General features: G+C 38.2%; 1 protein-coding gene across 2 annotated transcripts in view; it reads left to right on the top strand.

Annotated features, from left to right (window-relative positions):
• LOC115848529 (oocyte-secreted protein 2-like) overlaps positions 1-10137 on the top strand; it is a 39501-nt gene extending 29364 nt beyond the window's left edge. For both annotated transcript variants that reach the window (XM_060303168.1, XM_060303167.1), the window contains exons 2-4: positions 5038-5216; positions 6246-6349; positions 7984-10137. In XM_060303168.1, coding sequence (XP_060159151.1) covers positions 5055-5216; positions 6246-6349; positions 7984-8188 — 471 coding nt within the window. In that variant the 5' untranslated portion in view covers positions 5038-5054 and the 3' untranslated portion in view covers positions 8189-10137. The remainder of the gene's footprint in view (positions 1-5037; positions 5217-6245; positions 6350-7983) is intronic.
• Positions 10138-23836: the final 13699 nt, after the last annotated feature.

The following is a 23836-nucleotide window of genomic DNA, read 5'->3' as shown; positions in this document are numbered from 1 at the left end:
AAAATTCGATCTGGCCTTCACTCATGTTAAATTCATCAGCAGTTCTGCAAAGCCAATAGGATAAAGCTAAATCAGTGTCTGGTCTGTCTATAAATTGACTCAATATCTTTTCTATGATACCTGGAGTATTCTCCACTTTTTCTGTGTTATCCAGATGCTTCCCAGCTTCAAGCCCAGACTAAATTTCAACTACTCCAAGGCAGCATTTCAATATTACTTTTTGTGTTCTCTAAGTTTTTTTTAAAAGTCACTTGATGTTCCTGTTTCCTTCTGCTTGAAGTGGGGTCTTTTTTGGGGAAATGATATGTGAATTTCTTACCCATTTGGCCTATAAGCCCTTTCTGAACAAGAACCACATTTAGTTTCTGATCTTTCCATTTTACCTAAGATGAATCTTTCAGAATGCCTAGGTTACTGCAGCTCACCCTGCGGCAGTTAATTATTGGCATTTCAGTAATTTCAATCATTTAATTCCGTACATGTGGAGAAAGGGCAGTGACCTGTGAGTCGGAGAAGAATTCCAGTTATCTGGGAGGGGGGAGTAGGGTGTTCAGGCCTGGCTATGGTACATGATGCTTGGGTGTAAGGAAGGTTCTACCGCAGTTAGTGTATGCACAGCTGTGCATGTTCCTCAGGCTTTTTCTCAAACCATTTCTCAGCTACTTGAGACACAAGCTCAGAATGTCAAACTGAAACTTGACCCTAAAACTAGTATGAACAAGAAGTAGTGAAGCCAGAAGCATGGACTTCCTGTATGTCCATATCCACTTACCCTTTTGAATCTATCTTAATCCAGTTGTTGGAACCTTTATTCATTTAGGAAGGATTTCCCTGGTAATCTTATCTAGCTGATGTTAGAACAATATTTTGAACAGGTGGAGAGAGGTGACTTGGAGGTTACAATCACTGATGTAGAACACCTGCCTTCTCCAAAGCCTACTTTTGTCTTAAACATCTCCCTATATTTTCTTACTTTCTTGATGATGTATCCTTAAAAACCAAGAACTTCCAGGCTCAAATGTGCTGGAGGTATCTCGCTCATTAATCGTAGAACTATTTCTTCATGCTGGGAAGATTCAGATTTTCCAAAGTGTTTAAGAGAATCCTGGATGTCCTCCAAGGCCTACTAGGTCTCTGTGACTGGTTTGGGAACTTTCCTCGTCAAGATTTGAATGACTAGCTATTTTCGCTGTGTGATCTTAGTTTACTACTTTGCAATGGATATGTAAATGAGCACTGTCACATAGGAAAGAAGATAGTAAATGACTATCTGACACATGACCAGCTGACTTACAGTCATGTTAGGCTTATTCGTGAGAAGTTTGAGATACTAAACTACTGATGGCAGATGGTCATTTTTTAAAAGTTTTATTTTTTTATAATTTTAAAAGGTTATACTCCATTTATAGTTATTACAAAATGTTGGTTATATTCCCCATATTGTACAATACATCCTTGTAGCCTATCTTACACCCAATGGTTTGTACCTTCCACTTGCTCACCCCTATATGCCCCCCTCCCCACCAAGGGGAGTTAATCAAGTTAATCAAGGGGAGTTAATCAACAAGTTAATCAAGGGGAGTTAATCAACAAGTTAATCACTAACTTGTTCTCTATATCTGTGGGTCTGTTTCTTTTTTGTTATACTCACTATAGTTCATTGTATTTTTTAGCTTCCACATAAATGATATCATGCAGTATTTGTCTTTCTCTGTCTGACTTATCTCACTTAGCATAGTGCCCTCCAAGTCCATCCATGTTGCTGCAAATGGCAAGATTTCATTCTTTTCTCTGGCTGAGTGGTGTTCTACTGTGTGTGTATATATATATATATATACACCCCACATCTTCTATATCCATTCATCTGCTGATGGATGCTTAGGTTGCTTCCTTATTTGGGCAATTGTAAATAATGCTACCGTGAACATTGAGGTGCACGTAGCTTTTCATATTCGTGTCTTTGTTTCTTTCAGCTACATATATCAGATGGTCATTTTTAAAGACACTTGTTTATTTCTTCCAATGACCACCTGTTGTCAATTCCTAAACTAAGATTCATCTATAGGGAAAGAATTTAATGAGTTCTTGCTGTGGAAAAATTATCTGATTCTTAGCATTTCTATAGTTACCATAGAGGAAGAGTTTACTAAGTAAATCTCTGAAGAGTATACGGTCAAAGTCAATTATGATTATGATTTGTGTCTTAGAGCACATGTACCAATAATTAATTTTTAGATGAGATATAAACTCCAATTATAATGTTTGGCACATAATGTACTATCAAGACTGGCATCAGTGACAAGTTATCTAAATTGCATTAGGAAGAAAATCTTGCCTCCTAATAATTTTTCTGACCACATACTCATTCACCAGATATCCTCTAAATGCAGCTGTTAAGTAAGGCTTTAGACTTGGAACCCCTTACCAATTTACTCCTCACCTTATATTCTTCCTGTAGGAGATGATAGCTAGTTATCATCGTACCTGAGTCAAACTCCTATTGCTGCTTTGCTGTTTCATTTTTTCCTTCTGCCTTTAAAGACATGCTGGTGGGGGACTGGAGGCATTGATCAGCCTTCGGCAGTGACTGAACTACTTATCTGTGGAACAAGAGGATACTACCTTTGTTTACTTTCTGGGTTTTGTTAGGTTCCAAAGAGAATTGATGTGCAAATGCTTTGGTTGTGGCTATATTCAGAACATATGTAGTAACTAAGGAGACCAATGAGAGTCTAGGAAATTTGTCTTAAATGTCAACCCAACCCATTGTAGCTTAAGTTCCAGTTACCCGGTAGAATTGCCCCCTGGAGTGAACTTAACCATTTCAGCCCGGTTTACATCTTCATCTGAGGCTCCAAGTACAATCAGTCTAATTGGCAGAACTTGTATTCAAGCTGACTGTAAATCTTTGCTTTTGGTGGCCTTCACTGACTCATGAATATATTGTATTGCAGTCTACCAGTTTCTTTTAAGCTAATAAAGGTGTGTCTGCAGAATTCAAACCCCGTCCGGGCAGCAGCAAGAACTCTGTCTTCCTAAAGGGGAGATTACCAGCCAGGTTGTCACTCTCCTGTCCTTCCTTTCTTAAAGTAGAAATTCTGCAATTTCTGTTCATCTAGAAGTCCTGCGTGCAGGTACTACCATCGGCAAGGGCTGTGATTCAAATATATATATGTATCTGTGTTCTGTTTCACTGGGAATATAAAGAAAATTAAGAAATAAAATCCATGTTCAAAGTATTTATTCTAGCTTTGATGATAGGTTGTATTACAGTTGCTTATATTAATGTCAAAATAAGATAAGCTTTAAACCCTGTTACTCTAGCTTTTGTAAAACACGAGGAGGCTGTATCAGATGAGGTCAAGAATCATGTTTTGGGTTATGATTCTAATACCTTAATAAATATAGGATATATACTGGATATCTAAGAATAGTCTGTTTGCTTGGAAAAAAAGCTTTTGAAAAGTGTTTATTTCTCATTTGTGTCAATAGATATATAAGGTGTATATTGTGACTTGCTTCTTTCTCTTGTTTTTAGATTTATGTTTATAGGTATAACTATAATTTATTTTCCATGTTGTATGGAATTTGATTATATAAATGCATTTCAATTTATTTCATCATTCTTCTGTTGGTGATTTGGCCTGGAGTATTTTGTTCATTTTTTTTAACAATATGTTTCATTTACATTTGAACATTTGTTCATTTACATTATTATTGCTAGTATACTTGTAATTTATTTATTTAAATTTTATTTATTTTTGGCTGCGTTGGGTCTTCATTGCTGTGCACGGGCCCTCTAGCTGCGGCGAGCGGGGGCTACTTTTTGCTGTGGTGCACGGACTTCTCATTGCTGGGGCTTCTCTTGCTGCGGAGCACGGGCTCTAGGCACGCGGGCTTCAGTAGTTGTGGCTTGCTGGCTCTCGAGCGCAGGCTCAGTAGTTGTGGCACACGGGCTTAATTGCTCCGCCGCATGTAGGATCCTCCCAGACCAGGGCTTGAACCCGTGTCCCCTGCATTGGCAGGCGGATTCTTAAAGACTGCACCACCAGGTGCAGTAATTTATTTTGTAATATACTTTGTAATTTATTGCAACCATCTTACTGCTTTTGTCTTTTTTGATTTGTTTTTTTGTCTTTTTACCTTTTCCTTTTTTGCCTCCTTCTATGTTGTTTGAAATTTGCTTATTTTTGTCCTTCATTCTATTTTGTTCTTCTCCAATTTGGAAGTTTTACCATCTAGTTTATTAGGTTCCACAACCACCCCCCCCCCCGACTACTTATCATGCATCTTTAAATACTAAAGCTAATAAATCTTTACTTTCCTTCTGAACAACAGAAGGACCTATGAAATTTAACTCTGGTCATCCCCTGAGAACCTCTGGTTAATGACTGTCTAGCACACTAAGTCAGAATCCAGTACACTTCATTTCCAAAGGGAAAATGACTCAATTAGAAATAGTGACTATTATGACTTACTGAAGATGCTCAGTGTAAAGGACAGAATGGGTTTTACGTTAAAATTTTCATAAAACTTCCATCCCAGACAGTAGATTTTCTCTCTTCAGACTATTTCCTCTTGTGGCTATGATTGTTTCTGGTTCTGGTTGCTCTAGATATAGATTCTACCATACCAACTTTCCTCCTTTTCCCTCTTTGAAAAGTATTACAGAGAATACATCACTCTTCTAATGTACTGCAATTTACTTCTGTCCCTTCTGTGTAGTCCTAACTATATCACGCTCTTTGGAATCTAATTTCTTTAAGAGGAGGCAGGGGGCTAAAAGATAATGATGTTCTTGTGTATTGAATTTTTTCCCTGTGAAAGAACTGAAATTTACTTATTTGAGGCTATAATTATGCAGATATTTTGGAAAGTAGTGGTAATATGAAAACCCCCATATGCTGTTCTTTAAGCTGTGATAACCTTTGCCAGAGAAAGGAACATCTTTTATCACAAAGGGTGTAGCTGGATGTTCTTTGAGCTCCCGCTTAAGATAAATACACATCTGACCTTTTCTCATGATTCTTTCTGCAGTGAAAATAAGTTGTTCTATGGACTGGCTGATGGTCTCTGTAAGCCCATGTGCAAACAGCAGCAATTTGTATATATTTGCTGATGAATTATATCTGGGATCGGGTTGCCCTGTGACTCGGATACAAACATATGCCTATGATTTTATATACCCTGTGCATGACTGTGGGATCAGGACAAAGGTAAGAATAATGATCATCTGTTAAAAAAACAAAACCAAAAAACAAACCTAGATATTTTTTCACAATTTTATGTCTGGTGCTAAAATTATTGTCCTGGTGTTTTTTGTTGTTTAAGAACAAATTTCGCTTCTAGTTAGAGTAATTTATGGATAGACGACAATACAGTTCCGTACTCGGTCACTGAACATTGAGTCCTCTTTGTGCATAAGACTTAAAGCACAGATTTCCAGACTCGTTAGTGAACTGATTTTAAGTTGTCTTTAGGCTTCTGTCGTATTTCACTAAAGCTTAGGAGATAGTTTTAAATTCCATTCAATGTTCCTAATGTGAGAGGTCACCAATTCTGGGAAGGTATTATATATTCAACACATCTTTCAGGATGTGTGCCTCTGTGGGGACTAGATTTTTACTGGAATAAAATCTCTGTCAGTTATTTTGCCAGGCACAAATCTTAAAACTGTGTTATCTTGGGGTGTTATCTTTTCATAGATCCCCAAATTTAAACAATTTATATTCATACTATAAAAGTATTTGGGGTCAATGCCTATTTAAAACTGTCACCTATGAATTAGATGTTGTCTTTATTTTAGAAATGAGGGAGCTAGAACTTCAGAAGGTGCTTTAATAATTTGCCCAGGGATGCACAACCAGTTGGTGGTAGTTTAGATGCCCAAACAGGAGGATTCCCCTCCAAAGCTTATGTTTTAAACCACTCTGTTATTTGATCTCCAAATCATCTTTCTCAGAAGAACTACTGAAAACCTTTTGTTAACGCATGATAAACATAGCTCTGAGTGACAGTTTCAGTTTGCTCCTATGTACTGCTAAGATTTTTTTCCAGGTACTTTAAGTTCACTCTTACAGATAACACTCCTCTTCTGTCCCAGTGGGTTGTCAGATCTTTGTATGTACCTGAAAGTGACAGTAGCCATTTCTGAGACCTTGAATGTTTTCTACTTCCTATTCAAATGTGTACATGCCCCCTTTGTTACTAGAAATATCTTCTACTTAACCTTTGTGCTCTCCTAGGTTGTTTCAGAGGATACTCTCCTTTTTCAAACAGAGGTGTACTTTAACCCTAGGAGTATACATTGTGACCATCAGAAAATCCCTGTGGAATGTTCTGCCTCTAGGTGAGTCCAATAGACCATACTCCTTCTGAATATGTTAGTTTCACCTTTACTTACCATGTGCTTCTACAGAAGTGTAGATGTTAGAGACTATAACATGACTCGCTCATAAGCATAAGTCCAAATGAACACCAAATTAGCATTTAAAAATATGTTGAGTACTTTTTAATTTTAAAATATTCATTTTAGAATAAAAACATTATATAATCTTGTGTCACTAGGTTATTTTACAGTAACTGAACTTTAAAGCAAATCCTCAGTCACCTTAGTAAGTGGAAGAATCAAACATGATATTACCTTTCGGTGTTTTCTCCTTCGTAATACTCTTTTTCTAATATATTTTATGGTTCAATTCCATGTTAGAGTAAATGACTAAAAAGTTAAGAGAAAACCAATTCTTCATTTTAATACTAACTCATGGACATACAGGAAAGGACAGGCTTATCAGCCTATCATTAAATGCAGTTTGTTTGCAGTTCTGTGGAACCGAGAAGCTGAATCCCAAAAGGACTCCACGTGAACTGTGACACCAAGTGGAATAGTATATCCTGATACACTTCTACCATGACACTGAAATATTTACCCTGAGTGTTATAAATCGGAGTGAAAAATCTTAGAAACCACCTGAAAACCACAAGGAAAAATTTTATCCCTGTTTAATATATGGAAATAGCTGACATGAAAAAAGAATTTTGAGCTCAGAGCCAATGTGCAATATCTTTTAACATCATCAGAGTCCCTTTTTGGGGGGTGAGGGAGAATTGGTATTTTTAATTGTTGTAAAATATACATAAGAGAAAATTTACCATTTTTAAGGGAATAATTCAGTGGCATCAAGTACAACCACATTGTTGAATACTCTTGACCTTCCCTTCAACTTATTTTAAGGAAAGACCAAGGCTGAGAGACTCAGTGATATTCTGGGGAGTAGCTGACCCCTAAATAGAAATTAACAGTTGATTCTGTGTACACACACACACACACACACACACACACATACTCACATACACACACACAGAGATACACACAGAGACACATACACACACACACACACACACACACACACACATACTCGCTCACTCACACATACACTTTCATTCCTCTATACTGGCCAGTGCTTAGAGTAATGTAAAAAGTTCTAACCTAATCCCCTGGGGCTATTGCTTCTCCATAGGCTGCCAGATTAAGAGTGATAACTAAGGCATTTCTATTTTGATTGTAATATTATTATATTATTTGCAGCTATCTTTCTTAAAAATGAAGACTAGGCCAACAAAGGTATATGATTAGGTTTTTTGGTCCATGAGCTTTACTGCTGTACACACACACACACACACACAAACACACACACACAACACACCTCTGTCACCAGTAATTAAGCTTTTGACAACTTTTACTGTTCTTAGGATCCATTTGTCTAAGTCTGTTTTACTGGGTGCTTTGGTACTCTACTAAGACAAGTATTACAAATCATCTATTATCCAGAGGGTGCAGGTACCCCTAAATAACCATATTGAAAATGATCATGATGTTAAACAGTGGTAAAAAATAAAATAGCTTGGCCCCAAATTTAGATTCAGAAAGACCTGGTAACAAGCATGCCAACCCTATCTGCTTTTTGTTTCTCTTCTCTTCAGGAAATCAGTGTGGCTTACACCAGTTTCTACAGATAATGAAATAAAATTGGATCCCAGTCCCTTTATTCCTGATTTTGAGACAACAGCAGAAGAGTTAGGATTATTAAATTCTAGTCAAACTGACTCCATATTTACAGAGAAATTGAAACTTGGAAATTGGGCTCATGAATTTTGTTGGAAAAACAATGGTTTTATACAAAAATAATTGCTATAAACCTTTCTTTAGGTATCTGATCCCTAAAACCCCTAATTCAGTGAAGGTCCTGATTCAGTGAAGGTGAATTTTTAGACACTTTTATTTATTAGGGATATGTCTTATTAATTTAATGTTGACTATCAGATAATCCTATTACCCATTAAATTTTATTTTTAGTTCTATAGAGTAGATTCAGAAATAGGTCTTCAATGACAACAGGATTTAATTGATACAAACCTCCAATAAATATTTTCTAAATACAGTTTTTTGAAGAATAGAAAAATAGAGATAGGTGTGTAAATGTGCTAGAGACTAAAATTTAACACACTAACTCCCAGGAAAGCCAAAGTCCTTTTATAATGAAGACAGTTTAACTTGTGTGGGTTTTCCTAATTAATTAGTAAAGGTGAGTCTTAAAAGTAATTGAATATACTTCATATTTGATTATTAAAGAAGGAAATTAGGGGCTTCCCTGGTGGCTCAGTGGTTGAGAGTCTGCCTGCCGATGCAGGGGACACGGGTTCGAGCCCTGGTCTGGGAGGATCCCACGTGCCGCAGAGCAACTAGGCCCGTGAGCCACAACTACTGAGCCTGCGCGTCTGGAGCCTGTGCTCCGCAACCAGAGAGGCCGCGATAGTCAGAGGCCCGCGCACTGCGATGAAGAGTGGCCCCCACTTGCCACAACTAGAGAAAGCCCTTGCACAGAAACGAAGACCCAACACAGCCAAAAATAAATTACTAAAAAAAAATAAAAATAAAGATGCCTAAAATATACAATGGGGAAAGAATTGTCTCTTCAGTAAATGATGTTGGGAAAACTGGATTCCCACATACAAAAAAAAAAAAAGAAAGAAATTGGATTCTTACCTTATACTATATACAAAAATCAACTCCAAATGGATTAAAGACTTAAACAGAAGACCTGAAACTTTAAAACTCTAGAAGAAAACAGGCAGAAAGCCCCACGACATTGGTTTTGGCAATGATTTTTTGCTTACAGCACTGTATGTACAGGCAACAAAAGTAAAAGTAAACAAGTGAGACTACATCAAACTAAAAAGCTTCTGCACAGTAAAGGAAACCACAAGATGAAAAGGCAAACTACAGAATGCGAGACTGTATTTGCAAAAACCATACATCTGATAAGGGATTAACATCCAAAAGATCTAAGGAACTCCTGCAACTCAATGGCAAAAAAACCCAAATAACCAGATATAAAAGTGGGCAAAGAATCTGAACAGACTTTTCTCCAAAGAAGACATACAAATGGCCAACAGGTTCATGAAAAGGTGTTCAACATCACTAATCAGGGAAATGCAAATCAAAATCATAATGAGCTATCACCTTACACCTGTTAGAATGGCTATCCTCAAGAAGACAAGTGTTGAGTAGGCCGAGGAGAAAAGGGAACCCTAGTACAATATTGGAAGGAATGTAAATTGCTTCAGCCACTATGGAAAACAGTATGAATGTTCCTCAAATAATTAAAAATAGAATTACCATATGAGCCAACAATCCCACTTCCAGATACATAACCAAAGGAAATGAAAACAGGATATCAAAGACATATCTGCACTTCCAAGTTTATTGCAGCATTATTCACAAGAGTCAAGATATGGAAACAACCTAACTGTCCATCAGTGGATGAATGGATAAAGATGTGATATATCTATATATCTACATCTTTAGAAAGTGGAATATTATTCAGCCATAAAAAGAAGGAAATCCTGCCATCTGTGACAACATGGATGAACCTGAAGCATAATATGCTAAGTGAAGAAAGCCAGACAGAGTCAGAAAAGTGCTGCATGATCTCACTTAGATGTGGACTCTAAAATAGCTGAACTCATGGAAACAGAGTAGAAGGGTGGTGGTCAGGGTTGCGGGGGGAGTGGAAGAAATGGAGAGATGTTGGTCAACGTGTGATTTTCAGTTACAAGATAAGTAAAGCCTGGAGACCTAATGTACAGCATGGTGACTATAATAAATAATAATGTACACTTGAAATCTGCTAAGAGATCTTATATATTCTCAACACATACACACACAAAATGTTAACTATGTGAGATGACAGATATAATTAGCTTGATCATGGTAATCATTTCCCAATGGATAAGTATATCAAAACATCACATTGTACATCTTAAATATATATAATTTGTATTCGTCAATCATACCTCTAAAAAAGCTGGAAAAAAAAAGACAAAACTGGGTGATGTGGATCCAGATCTGTCTGCCGTTAACCACTCCACTCTACTGCCTCCGTCGCTTTAAGTTGCTGAACTTTAGTTTCTAGAGAACAATTGCTATTAAAGCAGCTCCACAGCCCTCAATAAAACTTAAGAAGTTTAGCTATGGACAGAGAGTGCTTTTTTCTGAATCTGGAACGAAAATTATTTTATGCCAACAGATTTGGGAGGATATAGAGTAGGATGAGTGATTGCTCAAGGCAAAGGAAATGATTGGGCATGAGGTAACAAGTTTCTTCAATATTCTTGTGCTAAAATATGAAGAGTGTGCAGGGTGGCCCTGGGCCCTCATCCTGCCACTCCATTACATGGGCAATGTCAGGGAGGCTTAGAAAGGGGAAGCAGTTTGTCTTAAATTCATATGAACATTTAATCATAGAAGCTAGAACAACTCCAGTCCCATTTTTCATTCCACAAACTCTCCCATCTTCCTTAAATACCATGAATTCAGTTATTTCTCTTTTCTCTGTATTATTTGTATTTATTACTTTAAAACATTTGGAAGTGCTTATTTTGATGGATAAAAATGTCAGTTTCATGGGGTTCAATCAGAGTTCAGTTTAGTTTCCCTCTCCTCCTCAGAGAGTACAACAGGGAATATAATTTATTTAAGAGGAAAACACATCAGTGGTTAAACATAAATTAATTACTCTTAAATTTTGTTAACTTCTAATTATACAACTTCTAACTTTACCTTCACAAAAACTAAAAGTACCCATTAATTGTGACTGGGCTTTATGCATTATCTTTTAACGAATTTATTAATCATTTACCAAAAAAAGAAAGAGAATGTCCATGTCCACAAAAACTTACATCATTACGGGGAACCTCTTAAGGCCACCAGAAGGAACATACAGTTTTTATCTCAGTGAAATGAGAAGCTATTGCAGGCGTTGTAAGCAGGGAGTGACATGATTTGATTTATATTTCAAAATCACTCATTACCCTATGAACACGGATTAGAGCAGTAATTAGGGGGCATTGTAAGAATTTAATTTGACATTAAGGCAAGTGATGATGTTATCATGGCCGGAGCTTGTGGTGGAGAAGATAGAAAATATGTAGACCAATTTTCTATACGCTTTGGAGATGGAAGAAAGAATTTCCAAATGGATTTAAAGTAGGGTAAGAAATCACGATCAAGCATGACACCCTGGTGTCTGGCTCAGGCAATTGTATGGATAGTAATAATTTTACTAAAATTGAGAAGATTGAGGCTAGGACATTGCCCATGATAAGCTGAGATGTCAAGGTAACTAGATAATTAATCAAAGACCACCTTAAATAGCATTTGAGAAAATGAAAGCAAGGGGTGGGATATGACTATGGGATCTACTTTTTGACTGAATTCAATTTAATGTTTTTCACTCTCATTCAAATATATGGAAACTATATAAGAATTTAAATTAAGTCTTCAGTTTTATAATTAACTCAAAAATATATGAGTACGCCCTTTGTTCCTCTCCCTTCCACACACTGCTTTTTTCTTTTCTTATTTTCTCACGGAAACTTGTGTGCTTTTTTCTTTTAAGTTGAGGAAATGATGGTCTTTGGCCTGTTCTTGAATAATAGTTTAGGGTAACTTGACTGTGTTGGAACAGCTGGAATCTAGGAGTAAATGAGCTCAGATTTGAGTCTCATTGTGCCAGTTGTATAAAGCAGCATAAACCTGTTTCTTTACCTGCATCAAACAGTGTTGATTAGGTTCTGCTACAATAATACTGCCTCGAATATCAGTGGCTTAAAAGGACACAGGTTTATTTCTCACTCAGGTAAAGTCAGCCATGAGTCTTAACAACCTCCCAGGCAGTAGGAGCTCAATATTTCAATCTACAGATATTTTATGAAACCTTCCTATCCCCTAATGCTTCCACCATCACCCAGGAAAAGAAAATGCATATAAAATGTATTGTTGGCTCCTGTGAGTTGGGCAATAAATGATGAGAGCTGGTAGGGTTAAAAATCAAATATGCAAAGATTTCAGAGCTTCAACATAATTATTTTGGTTAAGGTGTCACTTAAATCATTTCCAGTCCTTAATGGAAATAAACAATGAATAAAATTGCAAGAATGTCTCTGTTGTTAAACATTCTGTGTTTGTAAGTTTGTAGGTGGTAGCTTGGCCAGATTCTCCATAGAAGTATCAGTCTTTGTTTATATGTTCATTGTCTGTTTCATTATATGTAAGTGATGAAGGAATAAACACCAAGAACACTTACAAAACCCAATATAATCACACAAGTAATCAACACATTGCTTGCAGTTTTGCTAGAGGCAAAGCCTGTCTTGGTATAATTAAAACTCATCAGAGTTAGTATTAAGTCATACATATGCTTAAATGCTGATTTATTTTCTTCTGGAAAACACCTGTTTTCCTTGAGATGTGGCGAGCGGGGCAGGTGAGAGTTGGAATTCTTTTTCTTCGGAAGTAAGTTTTAGTGACATCGTGGAGTTAGAGTTCAATTATAAAGCAAAAAAAAAAAAAAAGAAAAGAAAAGTTCAACATTCCAAGAATTGGTAGTGGCTCTTAGCTTGATTATGGTTCTATTTACATTTCTTTTTTTTTTTTTTTTTGCGGTACGCGGGCCTCTCACTGTTGTGGCCTCTCCCGTTGCGGAGCACAGGCTCCGGACGCGCAGGCTCAGCGGCCATGGCTCACGGGCCCAGCCGCTCCGTGGCATGTGGGATCTTCCCGGACCAGGGCACACGGGTTCGTGCCCTAGCATGGGCAGGCGGACTCCCAACCACTGCGCCACCAGGGAAGCCCTACATTTCTTTATACATCAGTCAAAACTCACAGGACTGTACACTTGAAAAAGGAGAAAATCTATTGCATGTAAATTATATTTCAATGAACCTGACATAAAAAATATGCTAGGGCTGATGGTTTTTTCTCAACTAGAGTTTATATACTTATTAAGACATATAAAGGTATTACCTTAGAAGAGCATAATTTTAGTAAGTATGTGTATACGTCAGCATGCGTGGGTATAGGGATAAAACCAACAATGCAAGCATTGCTATTTAGTAACTGGATTAAGACAAGTAAGTCTTGAGAAATACATCAGTTTTCAAATTGTCTGATGGGTCCCTTGTGAATGAACAGCTAGAACGTTGACTCCACTCACATAAAGATTTATTTTTTCCTTTTGGAAATCAGCAACTCAGATTTTGAACTTGATTATTTATTATGATATTTCAGCACCAAAAGCTAGCCCGCCTCCTTGAAAACATTTCCTCTTGTAATTAGGGGATATTGCACGCAAGTGGAAGAAATCCCTACGAATCTTCTTTTGGAAGCACTTTCTCATAATCATTCTCTCTCTAAAGAACTGAAGAAGCTTCTCATTTTCATTTATTTATTTTGAGTTCACGTGAAGACCGTAGTTGCTAAGACCTCAAGGTGCGTTCTGTCTTCAACCTTGATACTATTCCCTGAGGTGGGTACTAGGATCTGAAATTTACAAATGAGATAACTGAAGCCTTATTTAAGCAACTTCCTTTCTAAGCTCTTTCTTTCTACAGCTCTAAATTTAAACAAGTATGTTGAAAGGAACTGCTTTTGGGGGATTTACTTCCTCATATTTCTTCCTTTCCTTCCCTTTCAGCACTTTTTGCCCTTCCTTTCTTCTTCAATATTCTATTTGTAATGGCTCTGGCTAACACGAGGCGGGGAGGGTCATAGTTTTCCTGCCATCGTTTTAGCTATTTCTTTATGATTTCCATTTGGTCTTCTCTGTATTCAGTCCCTTCTTTCACTCCCAGATAGTTCCTTCAGAGGCCTGCTCCAGGCTCCGCTGCCAGCCCTGTTCACAGAGCTCCTGTACGTTATGTTTTCTTGGTCGCTGGGCCCCTGCTCGCTTTATATTCGGTGCCCCAGACTTCACAATCCCCCTTCCCAAGCTGTCTCTCGGTTATGGCATCTGGCCTTCTTTCTCTTTCCTGTGACCAAGTCTCCACTTATGCTCCAGTTTCTAGAACTAGAACTTCGCCTAGTTTGCTGTGAACACTCTTCTTTTTCTCGTAGACTTTCCCAACCTGACATGCGGATCAGGGACTGCGCCCCAGTTCTAGGCCTCCCCCTCAGGTCCTGCCTGGGACCTCTCTAAGGATTGCGGTTTGAATCTTCACCTGTTATCTCTTTCCTTACTCCCTGCCTCTTTCCTCTGATTTTTCCATCACCTATTTCAGGACCTTATTTATTTAGGATGACTGTACCATTTATCTTCTCAACAGCGACACTTCTGAAAGCGAAAGGAGGCGTAATTAAAGTCCCACTGGGGGAACAGGCCTGACTGTCACTTCACCTGACCCAGAACCTGAGTTTTGCACGCAGCTTGACTGTTTACCGTGTGATGTTGGGAAAGCTGGTTAACATTTCTATGCCATACTTTTCTATATAAAGGGTTAATGGTTATACCTAGAAGAGCTAGGTATTACGAGGAAGAAAGGAGTGAATACATGGGAAGCATTTACAATGGTGACTCGTACATAGTAATCATTAAATGCATTTAAACTACAATTTGCATCATCTTTATGTTGTCGGCGAATTAATTAGCCTTTCTAAGACTGCGTGAATTGAATGCGACAATGAACCTAACCACCCTCCCTCCTCCAGACGCTACTCCTATAATCCGACTTTGTCTCTTCTTACCATGCAAATAACTACCTCCATTCCTCAACCCTTTCCCACCCATCTCCCCATATTTCCGCTTGTATTTCTTGTCCTAACAATGTATTAAGCAACATCTCAAAGCCAGAAGACAGTTACTCCTGACACCAGTTTCCTAATCGACACTCAACCTTTGGGAGAGCACAGTGAACTCGAGAGGCTGCAGACCCAGATGTGGTTAGCACGCTCTGCAGGCCACCAAGAAAACATTTTCACTGACGCCTCTAAGGCAAAGATACATCAAGCCTGAGCCAAAAGAGGCTGCTGTCTTCCAGAAAAGACACCATAAGTGATCCTTACTGAGTGGCTCCTGCTTGCAACCAAATGCGTTTGAGAGGATAGAACTTGGCCAATGCCTGAAGCCTCCAAGATACATCCTCGAGATTCTCTCTCCACAGAAAGCCCCCTTTCCTTATTGCCTGTCAAAGGTGCCACCCCGTGGGCCACTGAGAATGTCTGCAGACTTTTTTGTTTGGTTGTTGACTAGAGATTTGGAACATTTAGTATGAGGGTGCTTCTCCTTAGAATTTGATGTTACTTTGATATTACGTAGTTATTGCTTTGGAGAATGTGGGCATGGATACACAGATACACACCCCTTAGATATATTAAATCCAAATGGCTGCACCCAACTTTGGCCACCAGCTCTAGTAATGAGGGATGGTCTTCATATACCTGAGGTGTGGGATTTGGTGAGTGAATTTCTGCACAAGCTCAGAGGGACAGAAATGATACTCGAGCCAGATTACAGTTTCTGATCCCTAGCGCCTCAAATTTCTGGCTGTGCGGCCTTGGGCAAGGTACTTAACTCCTCTGATGTTCAGCTTCCTTGTCTGTAAAATGAAAGCGTCATAACAGTAGCCCCTTTCATATGGATATTGTGAGAGGTAAATTGGTGAACATGAGTAACACTTAGAACAATGTCTGAAACACGCTAAAAGCTAGATGGGTGAACTTGGCTGAGGGGTTCTTAGGAAACCCACACTTCTCTCATTTAAAAAAAAAAAAAAAGAAAGAAAGCTAAATTGACCAAATTGTAGAACACAGTTGATTTTACCTGGAGGCTGAAAATTCTCCCTGATATTTATGGTTATTTTAGAAAGTCAGACTAAATAATGTGGTTAGAATAAATAGATAACCAACAAGGACCTATTGTATAGCACAGGGAACTCTACTGAATATTTTGTAATAACCTATAAGGGAAAAGAATCTGAAAAAAATAGTTATATACATGTATATAACTGACTCACTTTGCTGTTCACATGAAACTAACACAACATTGTAAATCAACTATACTTCAATTAAAAAAAAAAAAGTGCTTAGAATAGATTTTCTCCCTCCAGAACTGCTCTGGAGTTTCTCTGTATGAGGGGTTCCAATCCTTGCAAACATATTTTCTATTCTCATCCATAAGACGTGACTACATCAGGCTGGACCAAAAGTTTATTTATTATTTACTTGACGTGTACTAACTGAGTGCCCACCCCATGACAGACTGGTATTTCAACGCTGAGAAGACAGAGAGATACAGTTAAGTATCCAGTCAGTTGAGGCTCAGACTGATAAGTGTATGACAAGGGAAAATTCTGAGAGTGTCTAAAAGGGGTGCTTCATCCAGACTTGGCCAGGATCAGAAAAGTCTTCCTTTATCAAAGTATGACCTGTGCGCTGAGATTCAGGCTGGACGAAGAGCAGAAATTATTCAGGTGGAGCTTGAGGGGAAATGTGTTTCAGGGAGATGGGAATAGTACTGATGAAGATTCAAGACTTCTGAGAGTTTGGGAGGATTGAAAGAAAAAAACGGCTGGACTGAGCTCTGAGCTAGGGAGTGGTGAGGAAAGAAGCTGGAGACAGAACCAAGTAATTCTCTGATGATGAAGGAGCAATGCTCCCCACATTACATACCTTTTAGCATATTAGATATTCTATCTAAAATATATACCTATTTCCCAAGGGATAGTTTTTGAGCCTGGACTTTGCAATGTTAATATGAAATTAAAATTATTTCCATTTTACACATGTGAAAACTGAGATCCCCACTACTAGGTCATACAACTAGTAACTGGTCAGCTTTGGATTTGCAACTGGCTCCTCCATGGTTCTTAAACTTTTTCCATTGTGCTGTATTGCTATCCAGAAAGGTATCTTCCATACAGTACTATATAATATAATGACTTAAAAAATATTGGACCTTAAAGAATATGTCTCGAGTTACTCATCACTGAATCAATAATGTTGTTCCTTTAAGAAAAGACTGGGGCATATTTTAGACCTGAGGAGTAGAAATTCAGAGGCATAATCTCATGGTGGGAGACATCCTATCAACACTGGAGAATGGTCTTCATCATATTATGGCCCCAAAGTATGCTGGGAAGACAGTTCTACCCAGTCTACGTTATCAGCCGTAACTCCTTCACTCTTCTGCCACTTTCTGAAAGGAGTTTGTGAGAATGGGCAGAAGTAGGGGGGAAAGGGGAGGATGAAATGTTGCCACTGGAATCGGTGGGAATCCAGGGAACAGAAACCTCCCAGAGTAGGCTTTTGCCCAGTTAATTTAGGCTTCGTTTTTTTGACTATTTCAAGAACTGATATCTCCTTTCAAAGGAAAATTAAAATGATCTCTTCTCCAAATACCATATGATATCACTTATATGTAGAATCTAAAACATGACATAAATGAACTTATCTACGAAAGAGAAACAGACTCACAGACTTAGAGAATAGATTTGTGGTTGCCAAGGGGGAGGGCGGTAGGGGCGGGTTGGATTGGGAGTTTGGGATTAGCAGATACAAACTATCATATATAGAATGGATGAACAACAAGGTCCCACTGTATAACACAGGGAACTATATTCAACATCCTGTAATAAAACCATAAAGGCAAAGAAAAATAAATAAATAAAATGGTCTCTTCTCAATGTACACTAGTATCGGACCATTTATGCATTCTCTTTTTTTGCCTCTTACAGGCTATCCAGATCCTGAATGGAGCAATAATTCTGTCTCTGGGTGTTTTTATGGGTTCCTTACAAAACTTGCCCCATCCATCCAATTACATATTTTTCTTGATCGTTTATACAGGCTATCAGATATGGAGCGCTACATCTGTGAGTATTCAAATTTCACTGACCGTAGGTAATTTCTTAGATACCACCGCTAGAAATGTATTTTGGCAAATTTTCTCTCAAATTTTAGGGGTGGCTTGGTAAACGATTGTGAGACTTATGAATTAAAAAGTAGAATGAAGTTTTGAGAGAGCCATGAACATGTAGAGAGTTCCATTTATCAAAATTAGAGTCATGGAACTAATAGCAGGTCAAAATAATAACTTAGAAATTAGTGGATATGTATACTGAACCAAGAGGGCGGAGGAGAAGGACGTGCTCTCACTCCCTCTTGTAAGAAAACCAGAATCACAACTAGCTGCTGGACAATCATCGACAGGAGGACACTGGAACTCACCAAAAAAGATACCCCACATCCAAAGAGAAAGGAGAAGCCACAATGAAATGGTAAGAGGGGCTCAATCACAGTAAAATCAAATCCCATAACTGCTGGGTGGGTGACTCACAGACTGGAGAACACTTATACCACAGATGTCCACCCACTGGAGGGAAGGTTCTGAGCCCCACGTCAGGCTTCCCAACTTGGGGGTCCAGCAATGGGGACGAGGAATTCCTAGAGAATCAGACCTTGAAGGCTAGTGGTATTTGACTGCAGGATGTCAACAGGACTGGGGGAAACAGAGACTCCACTCTTGGAGGGCACACACAAAGTAGTGTGTGCATCGGGACCCAGGGGAAGGAGCAGTGACCCCATAGAGACTGCACCAGACCTACCTGCTAGTGTTGGAGGGTCTACTGCAGAGGCGGGGGGTGTATGTGGCTCACCGTGGGGACAAGGACACTGGCAGCAGAAGTTCTGGGAAGTACTCAAGGCGTGAGCCCTCTCAGAGTCTGCCATTAGCCCCACCCAAGAGCCCAGGTAGGCTCCAGTGTTGGGTTGCCTCAGGCCAAACAATCAACAGGGGGGGAACCCAGCCCCACCCATGAGCAGTCAAGCGGATTAAAGTTTTACTGAGCTCTGCCCACCAGAGCAACACCCAGCTCTACCCACCACCAGTCCCTCCCATCAGGAAAGTTGCACAAGTTTGCACCCTTAGAGAGCCGCATCCACCAGAGGGCAGACAGCAGAAGCAAGAAGAACTACAATCCTGCAGCCTGTGGAACAAAAACCACATTCACAGAAAGATAGACAAGATGAAAAGGCAGAGGGCTATGTACCAGATGAAGGAACAAGATAAAACCCCAGAAAAACAACTAAATGGAGATAGGCAACCTTCCAGAAAAAGAATTCAGAATAATGATAGTGAAGGTGATCCAGGACCTTGGAAAACTAATGGAGGCAAAGATTGAGAAGATGCAAGAAATGTGTAACAAAGACCTAGAAGAATTAAAGAACAAACAAACAGAGATGAACAATACAATAACTGAAATGAAAACTACACTAGAAGGAATCAATAACAGAATAACTGAGGCAGAAGAACGGATAAGTGACCTGGAAGACAGAACGGTGGAATTCACTGCTGCGGAACAGAATAAAGAAAAAAGAATGAAAAGAAATGAAGACAGTGTAAGAGACCTCTGGGGCAACATTAAACACAAAAACATTCGCATTATAGGGGTCCCAGAAGGAGAAGAGAGAGAGAAAGGACCCGAGAAAATATTTGAAGAGATTATAGTCGAAAACTTCCCTAACATGGGAAAGGAAATAGCCACCCAAGTCCAGGAAGCACAGAGTTCCATACAGGATAAACCCAAGGAGAAACGTGCCGAGACACACAGTAATCAAACTGGCAAAATTTAAAGACAAAGAAAAATTATTGAAAGCAGCAAGGGAAAAACCATAAGGTTAACAGCTGATTTCTCAGCAGAAACTCTACAAGCCAGAAGGGAGTGGCATGATATACTTAAAGTGATGAAAGGGAAGAACGTACAACCAAGATTACTCTAACCCAGCAAGGATCTCATTCAGATTTGATGGAGAAATCAAAACCTTTACAGACAAGCAAAATCTAAGAGAATTCATCACCACCAAACCAGCTCTACAACAAATGCCAAAGGAACTTCTCTAAGTGGGAAACACAAGAGAAGAAAGAAGACCTAACAAAAACAAACCCAAAACAATTAAGAAAATGGCCATAGGAACATACATATTGATAATTACCTGAAACATCAATGGATTAAATGCACCAAGCAAAAGACACAGGCTTGCTGAATGGATACAAGAAAAAGACCCATCTATATGCTGTCTACAAGAGACCCACTTCAGACATAGGGACACATACAGACTGAAAGTGAGGGGATGGAAAAAGTTATCCCATGCAAATGGAAATCAAAAGAAAGCTGGAATAGCAATACTCATATCAGATAAAATACACTTTAAAATAAAGAATGTTACAAGAGACAAGGAAGGGCACTACATAATGATCAAGGGATCGATCCAAGAAGAAGATATAACAACTATAAATATATATATACCCAACATAGGAGCACCTCAATACATAAGGCAACTGCTAACAGCTCTAAAAGAGGAAATCGACAATAACACAATAATAGTGGGGGACTTTAACACCTCACTTACACCAATGGACATATCATCCAAACAGAAAATTAATAAGGAAACACAAGCTTTAAATGACACAGTAGACCAGATAGATGTAATTGATATTTATAGGACATTCCATCCAAAAACAGAAGGTTAGTTACACTTTCTTCTCAAGTGCACATGGAACATTCTCCAGGACAGATCACATCTTGGGTCACAAATCAAGCCTCAGTAAATTTAAGAAAATTGAAATCATATCAAGCATCTTTTCTGACCACAACGCTATGAGATTAGAAATCAATTACAGGAAAAAGACGTAAAAAACACAAACACATGGAGGCTAAACAATACATTACTAAGTAACCAAGAGATCACTGAAGAAATCAAAGAGGAAATCAAAAATACCTAGAGACAAATGACAATGAAAACACGACGATTCAAAACCTATGGGTTGCAGCAAAAGCAGTTCTAAGAGGGAAGTTTATAGCTATGCAAGCCTACCTCAAGAAACAAGAAAAATCTCAAATAAACAATCTAACCTCACACTTAAAGGAACTAGAGAAAGAAGAACAAACAAAACCCAAAGTTAGCAGAAGGAAAGAAATCATAAAGATCAGAGCAGAAATAAATGAAATAGAAACAAAGAAAACAATAGCAAAGATCAACAAAACTACGAGCTGGTTCTTTAAGAAGATATACAAAATTGATAATCCATTAGCCAGACTCATCAAGAAAAAGAGAGAGAGGACTCAAATTGATAAAACTAGAAATGAAAAAGGAGAAGTTACAACAGACACCATAGATATACAAAGCGTCCTAAGAGACTACTACAAGCAACTCTATGCCGATAAAATGGACAACCTGGAAGAAATGGACAAAATCTTAGAAAGGTATAACCTTCCAAGACTGAACCAAGAAGAAATAGAAAATATGAACAGACCAATCACAAGTAATGAAATTGATATGAAAAATCTTCTAACAAACAAAAGTCCAGGACCAGATGGCTTCACAGGTGAATTCTATCAAACATTTAGAGACGAGCTAACACCCATCCTTCTCAAACTCTTCTAAATAATTGCAGAGGAAGGAACACTCCCAAACTCATTGTATGAGGCCACCATCACCCTTATACCAAAACCAGACAAAGATACTACAAAAAAAGAAAATTACAGACCAATATCACTTGAATGAATATAGATGCAAAAATTCTCAACAAAATACTAGCAAACAGAACCCAACAACACATTAAAGAGATCATACACCATGATCAAATGGGATTTATCCCGGGGATGCAAGGATTCTTCAATACACGCAAATCAATGTGATACACCATATTAACAAATTGAAGAATAAAAACCATATGATCATCTCAATAGATGCAGAAAAAGCTTTTGACAAAATTCAACACCCATTTATGATTAAAAAAATCTCCAGAAAGTGGGCATAGAGGGAACCTACCTCAACATAATAAAGGCAATATATGACAAACCCACAGCAAACATCATTTTCAATGGGGAAAAACTGAAAGCATTTCCTCTAAGATCAGGAACAAGACAAGGATGTCTACTCTCACCACTATTATTCAACATAGTTTTGGAAGTCCTAGCCATGGCAATCAGAGAAGAAAAAGAAATAAGAGGAATCCAAATCAGAAAAGAAGAATTAAAACTGTCACTGTTTGCAGAATATATGATGCTATACATAGAGAATCCTAAAGATGCCACCAGAAAACTACTAGAGCTAATCAATGAATTTGGTAAAGTTGCAGGATACAAAATTAATGCACAGGAAACTCTTCATTCCTATACACTAATGATGAAAATTCTGAAAGAGAAATTAAGGAAACGCTCCCATTTACCATGGCAACACAAAGACTAAAGTACCTAAGAATAAACCTACCTAGGGAGACAAAAGACCTGTATGCAGAAAACTAAAAGACACTGATGAAAGAAATTAAAGATGATACCAACAGATGGAGAGATATACCATGTTCTTGGATTGCAAGAATCAATATTGTAAACATGACTATACTACCTAAAGCAATCTACAGATTCAATGCAATCCCTATGAAATTACCAATGGCATTTTTTACGGAACTAGAACAGAAAATCTTAAAATTTGTATGGAGACACAAAAAACCCTGAATAGCCAAAGCAGTCTTGAGGGAAATAAATGGAGCTGGAGGAATCAGACTCCGTGACTTCAGACTACACTACAAAGCTACAGTAATCAAGACAGTATGGTACTGGCACAAAAACAGAAATACAGATCAATGGAACAGGATAGAAAGCCCAGAGATAAACCCATGCACCTATGGTCAACTAATCTATGACAAAGGAGGCAAGGATATACAATGGAGAAAAGACAGTCTCTTCAGTAAGTGGTGATGGGAAAACTGGACAGCTGCATGTAAAAGAATGAAATTAGAACACTCCCTAACACCATACACAAAAATAAACTCAAAATGGATTAGAAACCTAAATGTAAGACCGGACACTATAAAACTCTTAGAGGAAAACATAAGAAGAACACTCTTTGACATAAATCACAGCAAGATCTTTTCTGATCCACCTCCTAGAGTAATGGAAATAAAAACAAATATAAACAAATGGGACCTAATGAAACTTCAAAGCTTTTGCACAGCAAAGGAAACCATAAACAAGACAAAAAGACAACCTTCAGAATGGGATAAAATATTTGCAAAGAAATCAATGGACAAAGAATTAATCTCCAAAATATATAAACAGCTCATGCACCTCAATATTAAAAAGCAAACAATCCAATTCAAATATGGGCAGAAGACCTAAATAGACATTTTCCAAAGAAGACATACAGATGGCCAAGAAGCACATGAAAAGCTGCTCAACAGCACTAATTATTAGAGAAATGAAAATCAAAACTACAATGAGGTACCACCTCTCAGCAGTTAGAACAGGCGTCATCAGAAAATCTACAAACAACAAATGCTGGAGAGGGTGTGGAGAAAAGGGAACCCTCTTGCACTGTTGGTGGGAATGTAAATTGATACAGCCACTATGGAGAACAGTATGGAGGTTCCTTAAAAAACTAAAAATAAAATTACCACCTGATCCAGCAATCCCACTACTGGGCATATACCCAGAGAAAACC

The sequence above is a fragment of the Globicephala melas genome, chromosome 8, assembly GCF_963455315.2.
Source record: "Globicephala melas chromosome 8, mGloMel1.2, whole genome shotgun sequence".
Classification (NCBI taxonomy): domain Eukaryota; kingdom Metazoa; phylum Chordata; class Mammalia; order Artiodactyla; family Delphinidae; genus Globicephala; species Globicephala melas.
This window is presented reverse-complemented; position numbering and strand designations above follow the sequence as displayed.